Here is an 11,309-nt window from a genome sequence, read left to right as displayed (position 1 = left end):
GAAAAGGAATAACATATGGATGCATTCTCTCTGATGTAGTGAACGATACGGTTGTAAATAAACTACAAAAGTAATATAATTTTGACATGTTTTAGATAATCTTAAAGATGTATAGCTACAATTATTAATAGTTTCATATGAGAATCAGACTTGCAGATCAGTACATTTCCCTTTGATTTCTTCAATTTGGCACTGTACCCACCTTTGTCTTACCAATCCTCAGTCATTCCCCTTAGTGATCCTTCTACATGAATTTACAGTGTGAGGTGAACTCAGTTTTTATGAATGGATGTTAGTCTTGCAGAATTCCTCAGACAAAAAAAGGAATAAAAGAGACGCCCGCCTTAAAAGAAGCGTAACAAACAAAGTAAAACACTCAAAACATCCACTCATTCAACTGCCATTATTTAAAGATTTGAACACTACTGTGGTCATTCATAAAAGGCTAAATCTATACAGCTTTTGATCAGAAGGAGACAATGACACAAAACTCTGGCAGAAGGAAGGTTTAATCCCTGTCACTTGTAAAGGTAACTGGGCCAGGTATCTCCAGTGAAGATAGTAAAACAATTTTCAGAATCTCTCCCTGGGTTTCTCTTCCGCTCTAGAAGACGCCTCTGTAACTTCCCCATCTGTCATTAAAAATAAGAATCAAAACAACAAAAACAAAATCAGGTCAGTATTAGTAGGGGTTCAGTATGGATCAGCTGTGAATAATGAAGAATAGGTTTGACCTCTTCCACATCTTGCTCTGCTGCTGCCATCTGCTCGCTGGACGTTCCCCTGAGGTACCTGCGTCTCTGCATTTTCTCAACATGGGCACGGATCTGCCGCTCTAGCTCACGGGCGGATCTGGGAAATTTTAAATCAAAAGACTTAAATATTTGGATGCTTAGGTAGGGCCACTTGTATAACCACCTTAATGGAAGGCAGTCAACTGGTTGAAAAACACAAGTCTAGGACTTGAGTTTTTCCTAAGTTAAGATTTATCCTGTCAGTGAAAACAGAAAAGACTTTAGGAGCGCTGTCTTCTCTGGTTTATCTGTTTTATCAAAGGCATAATGTTGTTGAAGAAGAACAAAGGAAACTGCTGATGATCTATGATGGGTGTATTCCCCTCTCTGTCCACTAGATGTCTCTAGCTCTCTCTCTTACAATTGCATCTCAATTGTAAACCATGAAAAATTCTGTTTGGATGATAGTTCATCAATATGTTCAGCACAATTTTCATGAATTAAATGATGAGATAACATACACTGCACCCCCATTACCCTTCAAAGATGAGAACATTGAGAAAACATAAAGACAAGACAAACTAAAGCAAACATCATCACTTCTGATTCTGAAACTGTTTCAGGTTTGAGAATGTTTTGAGAAGGTTGTGGTTCTGGTTGGTAGCTAACAGTATGAGTTTTAAAACGTGTACCTGGTCTCCTCACAGTCTGTGATGGACATGGTGGATGTCTGCCTATGCAGAGTATCATGGGCTTCCTCCACGTCATGTTTGACATCTGCCTCTTCCTCTGCCTCCTGTAACAGATTATAAGATTGTTTGTTATCATGTACAACAACACCTTGTTCCTGAGCGCACAGCTTGTGTGAATATACCAAGACACAACTGTTGTGACACATCCTCCAAACACAGCCTACAGCTGCATTTGCAACAAAGCAACCCCCTTCAAGTGGGTTGTTTAAAAAAATACATTTTCAGTGAATGTTTACTTTGATGTTGCTGGTTGAATGCAAACATTATGAGCTCCTCTCCAGCTCCTTAGTAGCTGAGAAGCAAATGACTGAAAAGCATTCATCTGCATATATGCACAGTGTGGGCATGTGTTGCTGCTGGGTTCCAACTGATGCAGCATGCTCCTACACAGGCTCTGATGGCTCTGTGGCTGCCTTTAACAGCACAAACACCACGATTAAGGAGAACTCACACAGATTCTTATCATGCCACTACCTGAAAACCCATTCACAAGCATAGAAGGGTTGATCTTATGCCTACAGTCCTCCATGCAGTATTACAGAGGTGGTGCTCTACTGCCTCCCTGTGGTTGACCAGTTAGCAGGTGGAAAATGATGATTTATTCCACACATACCTCTGATTTACTTTGTCTCTCTTTCTTCCTTTGCTTGTGCACTGACATTTTCTTCTCCTGTGTGATCTTGGCCTGTGTGCGCCAGTTCCGGAGAGCCTCGTGGCTTCTGAGAAAGAGCCAGACAACAATGCACGGTTAATAGATTTATGTTAAGGACAATGGCTCTTGGGCAGTTGTTTCTAAATGGTTGCAAAAAGGTCTGTAAACATCGATTGTCCCTCTGTCTTTATATAGCAGACGTAATATCGACCCTATGCTTTTGGTCACTTGAACAAATGCCAGTTAGATAGAGTGTACCCATTTATGAAACAGTATTCTGTCTTCCATGTGAAATGCTCTGTGTAATTCAATTGTTCAGTGTAGCAGGGAACAAGATGTTAACAATAGAGCACACTGAGCTAAACATCTTTCTGCTTACTTTCTCCTCTGCTCAAGAATAGTCTGTTTCTCCTGTAGCTCTTTCATGGCAGCCGGTGTCCTCTCTTCTGGCTTCTTCCAGTGTTGAGTGTCAAACAGGAGAACGCCGGGTATTTCGCTGGCCTTGGTTGTTGCCTTTTTCCTTGACAAACACGTTGAAACAAAATACTTTATTTTATTGCTTTCCTGAACTCTGAGTCATAGCCTGGGGAGATTTTTATCACTTGGTTCCCTCCGTGGAGAATATTATTTAAGTGTTTTGTGTCCTTTTCCAAGGGACCGTGCCATATCCTTTACCCTCCACCACAACTCAGCTCTTAAGTTACCCACTGAAACAAAACAAATTCAACTCCTCTGTCTTACTATTAGACAGCCGATAAGACTTCCACTGCATTAGAGATCTGATCTGAACAGGTCCAAAAGATTTATGTCCAACGGCCTGGATTTATTGTACAAAAACAATGGTAGAGGCGAGTAGATAATAAGCTGCTCTGACCTCTCTGAGCCCAGTAAATGTCTACAGCTTATACCCGAATATTTACTTTCTTCAAGAAATAGTTTTTCACCTGGGGAATATGTTTATTTGCCTCCTTGCAGAGAGTGAGATGAGAAGAGCACTCCTTACTTTTCCCAGCAAATAAATAGTCTGAAACATAACCCCAATAAAATGTAGAATTATTGTTTTGTTACTTGCGTATGTGCACAATTAATGAGTTGTGTGAGGTTTAGAGGTGCTGGTAGGCAGTCTTTATGCTAAACCAAACATCTCCTGGCTGTGACTTTTTATAGACAGCAGAGTGAATCAGTCCTCTCCCCAAACTCTTGCAAAGGAAGCAAATAAACACGTATCCCAAAATGTCACTGTTTTATATTACAGATTCTCACTTTTTAAAAAAAATCTCTCATTCCCTTCGCTCTAATATTGCTACCTTCTTTACCTTTTGATAATAGGAAGAAGACAGGACTTCGGGTTTCTGTCACCCTCTGTAGCTGAACCCAGCTCAGCTTTGTCCAGCAGGATCATCTTTTGCTTGAGCTCGTTGAACTTCTGCAGCTCGTCCTCATCCACCGACTCATCCTGCTCCTCCACACTGGACCCCATCAGCTCTGACAGCTGGAGCTTCTCCACCACTGGCGCCTCTACAAATGACACTGCCATAGCACATACAAGTGTGATGTCAGGGCAGCCAACACTAAAGCCTACAGCTACATGACATGTCTTGTGTTGATTTATAAGCTTTTTACAGGCAACTTCACACAACCAATTACAGCAGGTAGAGCTTTTTTCCCCCCTAGACACATACAGTACAGTGGGGAAAATAAATATTTGATCCCCTGCTGATTTTGTAAGTTTGCTCCCTGACAAAGAACTGGACTGTTTATAGTTTTTATGGTATGTTTATTTTCACAGAGAGAGACAGAATATCAACAAAACATCCAGAAATAAGATTATCATATTAAGGTTATAAATTAATTACATTTGATCAAGTTAAGTAAACCAGCAGGGGATCAGATACTTATTTTACCCTAGAGCCGCAACAATTAATCGATTAATCACACAATAATCGATTATTAAAATTAATCGTCAACTATTATGATAACCTAATAATCAGTTTGAGTAGTTTTTTAAGAAAAAAGTTCAAATTCTCTGATTTCAGCTTCTTAAATGTGAATATTTCTTGTTTCTTTGCTCCTTTATGACAATAAACTGAGTATATCTTTGGTTTGTGGAGAAAAAAAGACATTTGAGGACGTCATCTTGTGGTTTGTGACTGTGACATTTTTCAACATTTTTTAACATGTTATTGACCAAACAATTAATCAATTAACTGTTTACATAATAGACAAATAATCGTTAGTTGCAGGCAGCCCCATTTTCCCCACTGGATACAGTATATAGACTGCAGAACAGAATATGTGGTCAATACGTTTTGAGTGAATGAAGCAAATGGCCAAGTGGCTGAATGTATCACAATTATTCTCATTTACTGTAATTAGTCTCAAACAGGCAACATATTCCATGTTATCACAGCTAAGCTGGAAAGGGTTGATGACAATGCAGTATGTAAATGAGTGGTGTGCATTCAAATCTGCTTCACAAATACTCTGAGCCAGTTAAAAGGAAGGAAGTTTCCCTCCCATGGAGACCAGAGCCCTATCTTTGTTAATAACATTGTGGGCAGGGAGATAAATGGTTTGATTGAGGGGTTTGGCTGTGTTCATTGTGCAGCAGCAGCCTCTCCTGTGGAGGGCTGTCTTGGGCTTCTCACAGTGATTACCTCTAGACAGTGCTAAGTGACACAGAGCTCCAGTTTTAAGCCCACAGGTTATTGATCACTTTCATCTGGCTAAAAATATTGCAGAGCTGGAACAAGGGTGCGAAAAAAAAAAGAAGAGTCAGCTGCATGGCACACGCCGTCTCCAAGGGAACAGGAGTCACACCACTGAATCCGCACCAGTGCTAGGAGCTATTTTTGTGACCAGCCGTCCTATCTTTGACAAAAAAAAAAAAAAAGCAGATGGCTAGGATGCACATGCATACAGAACACCTTGTTCAAAGTTAAGGTGCCTTTGATTCACCTGGAGGGGCCCTCCTTGTGCTAAGTTCTCGCTCAGCCAGGTTACGCCTCAGGAACTGGAGGATGCCCTGGACACCTTGGTGCACAATGTCTTGTGGAGGGAAAGTGATGGGGCAATATCTCAAATTCAGGCCTTTGAGGGTAATCACATATCCTGAAAACAAGACAAATGACAGAATTAAAACCACATTCTAATAGTAAATACTAGTTATTCATCACAGGTAAGGTGGATCTGAATTTGCTGCCAGTGAAGCTCATTGAAACTGATGAGACATTTAGTTATTTCAACAAGAAGAGACACCAATTACTGGCAGAGGCGACTGATCTCAACTCACCCAACTCCTCTGGAAGTTCTGAGATAGGGTTCCCTTCTAGCAGTAAGGTTTTCAGAGACCTATGAACCAAATACTAGTTCAATCATCAGATGATTGTGAGAGTGATACAATGATCAAGACACATACCACATCCTAAAATGAACTAGGGAAAACGGAACAAGATATATCTGAGGGAAACATGCTCATAACCTGAATCTCATCTGACATATTTTTCAGAGGATATGCTGCTTGACAGATCAAAGAAATAGAAACATTCTCAATAAAAATGATGAACTGAAATGTGACAAATAAACATACTGTAATTCATTGGTGGCCTAGGGGTTTGTAATCCATCAATTGACTACAAAGAGCTGTTGTGTAAGTGGCCTACCTTTGCAAGCCAATCTCAGCAGGGAGTGACACAATTTGGTTATTTCTGAGGTCCAGCCACTGCAGGTTGGGCAACCTGATGAACAATGAACCTGGGACACTGGACAGCTGGTTGCCTTGAAGATATAAATACTGAATATGATAAAATGAGCAATTAGAATGAATAGATAAAGCAGGAGAATAAATGAATTTACAACAGTGTGTTGGCATGATGCTGTGGTAGTATGCCGTACATACACAGTGTGTAGTAGACAAGTGCACAATAAAGTTGAAACTCACCTTTAGTGTGTTATTTTTCAAAACACACTCTGAAACATGCTTTAACCCAGTCCTGCTTAGACACAGCGTCTCCTCTGCATAATGCTCAGCAGGCTCCTGTGGCTCTGCATCCTCCGGCAGAAAGCTGGGAGTCTGCGGTTTAACAACAATGTTGTTGCCAAAGACGTATCTCTGCTGCAGGTCTGCGATCTGCTCCTTCTCCCTCTCCTCAGGGGAACTCATTGTAGAAGTGATGCAGAGATGTGGTCGAGGGCGTTAAGTCTTTTTCAATGACATTTTCTTCCCTGAGTTTGAAAACACAAAAGTTTGAGTAAAGAGTTTTCGTCACAGCTGCTTTAAACTTGCCCGGACTGCAGATGCTCGGCTAGTCCTTCTCTGGTGCTTAGCTTCTCCTAACGTTAGCAAACACTAGTTTTACTGCTGCTGACCCCACTTTACCTGCTGACCAACCACCGTGTGAACTCACCTGCTGTTCCAGTAAAACAACACTGTGTCCCCTTAAAAGGAAACGTCATAAAACATAAGGAAAGAAAAGATGAAACAGGAAAACGTCATGCTAGGTTTTAGCTACTGCCTCACGAGTGAGACGGCGTAACCATAGCAACGCGTTCAACACTATGGTAACTGTCCACGTGCAAACAAGGCGGACTGCATTTATAATCAACCGCGGATTTTATTGTATTTTATTTGATAGATATTTTATTTTATCTTACAAATTTAATTTATGAATCGCATTAATACTTTGTAGGTGTGAATTTTGTAAACAAAAAGCTACACTGAACAACATCAAAGAGATGCCATACTTTACAATGATGTGCAGTGAATGAGTGCATCAATAAGTGAAGCTCGTGTACAGGCTCGGCACCACCCATCCATCTTTTAATGAGACTGTGGAACACTTTGTCAGCTTCATTTGGCAGCAGTTGCCTTCAGGTACCATGAGATGACGACCGTTTCCACTGAGACACTGAGCCATCCTGGCTTCACCTACTGAAGCTGCTCTTATATGTTGACATGCATGGCAGTCTGTGATACAGAGCTACGTCGACAACAGTCACTGGCCAACAGCCGTCACACTACTATCACAAGCGTCAAGTTAGTCGCCAGACTCGCCACACATAGGAAGAGCGTCCTGTGATGACTTTCAACATAAAAGTCTCTTTAACGAAACGCCTAGTTGAAAGGAGGGTAAGAGGAACACTGAAATGTTGGCCAAATGTTTTTTTTTTGTCCCACGAAAAGCTACTTAAGCTCTACTTTGCCCTACAAGCTAGAGGTGATTTAAAAAATAATAATAATAATAATAAATGTAACAGACATTCTCATTTCCTTACATCAAAATAGTTGTCAAGATGGCATTTATTCACTGTTAAAATACACGGCTTAATCAGTGATCAGAATCAGAATCAGAACAGTTTTTTATTTATTGCCAAGAGCAATGAAGGTCACTTAACAGGAACTTGACGTGGTATCAGGTGCAGACCATGGTGCAGACAGGAAAGGTACAACAAAATGTAAAAAGTAGCGATTAGCCTACATAAAAATGAAGATAATAATAATACAAATATTAATAAAATGGAATAAAATACAATTTAGGATTTGTATACAATAGAATAAAATAGAATAGAGTAAAGATAGATGATGATTTATGATGCTACACTTGAAACTGTAACTTGAAACTCCTACTCAAAGTTGAAACCTGACCATCGAACATGGTTCTTCATTTATCCATTAATGAGTTCATTCTCCAACTCAAATCCATGCTGCCGCTGCATCTTGTTTGCATGCTTTTATTTTCCATACCAAATCTATTGACTTCCGGTTTCCTCCTCGCTAACTGTCGGAAGCTCGACGCAGCTCGTACCCAGCCCGGACAAACAGAAGTCTGTCGGTTAGTGCTGGTAGACTACGGAAGACAACCGAACAACACCAGTACCGAGTGAATCCACCTAACAGCAGCTGGAACTCAATGAAGTCAGTGAGTGAAGAGAAGACATCTGTCAGCCCGTCACTTCCCGCTACGCTCGCTCTCCCCCGCTGTTGTTTTACGACTCCAACTCGCGGTGCTCAAATTTTCGGCAGAATTAAATACCGGAGAAGTGAACCGAAATAACGGACAGAGTTCGGGTGAAATGTGTGGTTATTATTCCTACTGTCTTCTGAGGAGCGTGTCCAACACAGAGCTGTAGTTTCTCTCCAAGAAGCAAGGAATGCAATCTGAGCATCAATGTTTCACTGGGGCAAGTGGAAGAAGAGGATGGGAGCCAATAGTTCTTCAAAGAGACCAGTTTTCGATGAGAAGGAGGATGGTAAGTGATGCAAAGTAACGTTATTTCCCTCGCTAAACACATCACACGTGAGTTACAGCTGACACTTTGTTAGTCTGCCTCTTTATCACCGTGTAGTTTTAGTTTCTAGTGTTGTTGATTTACACTAGCACTAGCATGTGATACCAAAGCTAACAAAGTTGTGAAAGTTCCCACTCGGACTGAGGCACATTTGCTGTTCAGGCTGTTGCAAGTTCATTCTAAAACAAGTAGGCTTTGTTATAGCTATTTTTTTTTTTTAACAAAGCCGGCTTTTTGGGGAAACTTGGGAAAAATGTAGTGGGCGTGAAGTCCAACTTCCTCCGAGCTGACGGCTGTGCTGTCTGTCAGCTTTATTATCCAGAGGCCAAGCGTGCTCATAATTAGTATTTCCATCATTCTCACTGACGCCTACATAACGAACACTGACAGAATATAAAGTTCCTGCTCCAGATGAGCTCGTGTGCAGATAAAGTGAAAATCACTCTCACAAAACAGAGAGCATTGTCAAAAAAAAAAAAAAAAAAACTGTGAGAAAATACTTGAAAGCCTGAATGAACTGTTTGAAATACGGGCTATTTGAAGACAGAGAGTTAATGGCGTAATTAAGACAAGATTAGTGTCATGCATGGAAGTAATGTTAATTCATGGTATCTTGTCAGCGTATAGGAAATAAGCCTCTTGTGAAGTGAAACCCGCCAGCTCAGCACTGAATCACAGAATCTGTGTGATAGACTATATGCAGAAACCCTCTGTTGCTGTCTGTCATCAGTGTGCCTGGCAAGTTACAGGCGAAACTTAAGTAAATGAGGTCATTTCTCTGCAGGGATATGGTCATATGCTCTCTCCTCTCTCCCCCTTTTCTTTCCCTCCTCTCTCTATGTGTGTGGGTTTGCTTTTGCTTTGTATTATAAAACCAATAATCAAGATCACAATTTTTTTGTCAGCAACCTTTCTCAAGAAAGTCTCTGATGCCAACTGAGATTATTATCAAGGGGAGTGGTTATGGAAGAGAATAGCAGTGGTTGTCCACTCTTAGATCAAGGCCAAATGATCAAAGGCCAAATTCATGAAGGGTTGGAGAACTGATCTTGGCTGTAGTGTGACACTTTCTTGCCTCTGCCTTTTGTAAGAAAAAAAAAAAAACAGTATCAGGATAGGCTGAGCTTTGGTGCAAAGGTTCATTTGATGTCATTACGTAAGGTTGTAGTGTGGAGTGTGTGTCCCTTCACGCAGCTCTTCAGATGAACATACAGGGAACAGTAGGTATGTGCTCTGCATTTGTAAAAAGAAACATCTGTTAATCTTAGTCTGATCACCTTGTGAAGCACAGACTCTGCACAGCTTTTGTAAACCAGCTGCTTCTCTCTCACCCTACTCATCTTTCAAGGAGTTGCCTAGCGCTGATAACAGTCTGAGAAAACCATGGTGCGCTGTGTGCTGTTGCTGTTGCTGTTGCGGATGCTAACGTAGACTATAGATGTCAGCAGCCTGTCAGGGTCTCTTAGAAACAGTATCTCTTGGCTTCTTAGAAAACAGCATATGGCCCATATTCACCAGTAATATTAGAGCAGCGTTTGGCTGAAAAGGCTGCAAACATAATCATAGCGGTCAGGATGATGTCCAAGCGTAGCTGCCAAAAGGGCTTTTTTGGCAGATAGTTTGATTAGCAAAGGAAGGCTGTGGAATTGATTGAGGTGCACATCCTGATTATCGGCCCATTAACGTTTCTCACTGGAACTCTTCGACCGCGGCGTTCAGGGTGAGAGATTAAGGGAAATCAGTGGTAGTTAATGGCAGCGAGGGTGAAGTCTCTTTTTGTTTCTCTTTTACTCAATTAGTGAACAGAACCCAGTACTTTTCTTCACCAGTGGTTTCCCAGCTTGTGCTCCTTTAAAGGAATAGATGTTTCATTTCCTGCCAAGCAATAGCTGAGAGTATTTCTATTCTCATGTGTGCTACACAGCTATCAGCACTGAAAGGGGAAAGGTAGCCTTGGTCGTTCCATAGGTAACACAATCTCCAGCACAAAAGCTCTCACAAACTAGTTGTGGTTTTCTGGTTTGTGGAGAAGCTGTCGGCCACAGAATGACACGTGACTTTGTGTTGTTTTTGTCAAACTGACACAACGTAACATGTCAGTCTTTAGGTGCTGAAAAGCAGCATGATGTGCTATCAGGCTCTGTCGCTCTGTTTCCTGTCGTAATGCAAAGTTTAAGGCCACCAAGTGCTGAAAATCTAACTGTTCCCTTTAAATGAAGCAGTAGCTGTAATAAGTGGGTCGGTCCTCTTGTAACTGGTTGTGTAAGCTACTCAAAAGTGAAAATTCTCATCCTTCAAAATGTTTTATGTCTGAAGTCACTTTCTTTTCTCATAACTACATATCCCTGATTAAGCCCATAACTCTGGGCTTTAAAACCTCATTCAGTCAGCGCCTATAGAAAGTCATCATCCCTGCTGCCACAACCTTTAGCCTACCTTTTCTCACATCACACCCTAGAAATTCAAATGAATTCCATCTACCTTTTTGGAGCTGTACACAATAAAACCCTCCACATCGTAACATTTTAAAACATTCTGGTCAATTGTTGAAAAGATATTAGTGAAATAGCTTTTTTAGTAAGTCATCAGCAGCCTCTTAGACCATTATAAACTTGCTCAGGCTCAATCATAGACTGAATATAAAAAAAATCAACTTTTTCATCAAACAGCAGGTTAACTGAGCCCCACCTGGCATCATGTCCTGGATCAATGACTTCAGAATAAAACCAGCAGTTTCCTGAGGATTCCACTACTAGTATGTGGTGCTGCAAAGAATTCAACATGGTTGGAAAAGTGTTTTCAAAAGAAAAGTAGTAAAAAGGCACAAGTTAGATGAAGGCTACAAAAACACTTCCAAGGCTTAGCTATCGCTACGAGGACCAT

The 11,309-nt window shown here is 41.0% G+C and overlaps 2 protein-coding genes across 2 annotated transcripts in view; one reads left to right on the top strand and one right to left on the bottom strand.

The window, feature by feature from the left end:
- Window positions 1-491: 491 nt before the first annotated feature.
- LOC146973847 (leucine-rich repeat-containing protein 27-like) lies at window positions 492-6,566 on the bottom strand. Its single transcript, XM_085799038.1, has 11 exons — window positions 6,545-6,566; window positions 6,079-6,362; window positions 5,801-5,931; window positions 5,431-5,489; window positions 5,097-5,249; window positions 3,455-3,656; window positions 2,518-2,658; window positions 2,094-2,205; window positions 1,427-1,527; window positions 735-852; window positions 492-632 (listed from the first exon to the last, which is right to left on the bottom strand). The coding sequence occupies exons 2-11, from the start codon at window positions 6,298-6,300 to the stop codon at window positions 519-521; spliced, it is 1,353 nt and encodes a 450-aa protein (XP_085655164.1). The 5' UTR covers window positions 6,301-6,362; window positions 6,545-6,566; the 3' UTR covers window positions 492-518.
- A 1,399-nt stretch (window positions 6,567-7,965) lies between these two features.
- stk32c (serine/threonine kinase 32C) overlaps window positions 7,966-11,309 on the top strand; it is a 120,606-nt gene continuing 117,262 nt past the window's right edge. The window contains exon 1 of the mRNA XM_085800805.1: window positions 7,966-8,387. Within this exon, the coding sequence (XP_085656931.1) occupies window positions 8,306-8,387 (82 nt within the window). The 5' untranslated portion in view covers window positions 7,966-8,305. The remainder of the gene's footprint in view (window positions 8,388-11,309) is intronic.

This window comes from Trachurus japonicus, chromosome 15 (assembly GCF_045865225.1).
Source record: "Trachurus japonicus isolate A0001 chromosome 15, Traja_1.0".
NCBI classification, from domain to species: Eukaryota; Metazoa; Chordata; class Actinopteri; order Carangiformes; family Carangidae; genus Trachurus; species Trachurus japonicus.
Note: the sequence above shows the minus strand (reverse complement) of the source record. Positions and strands in the feature narration are given on the sequence as shown.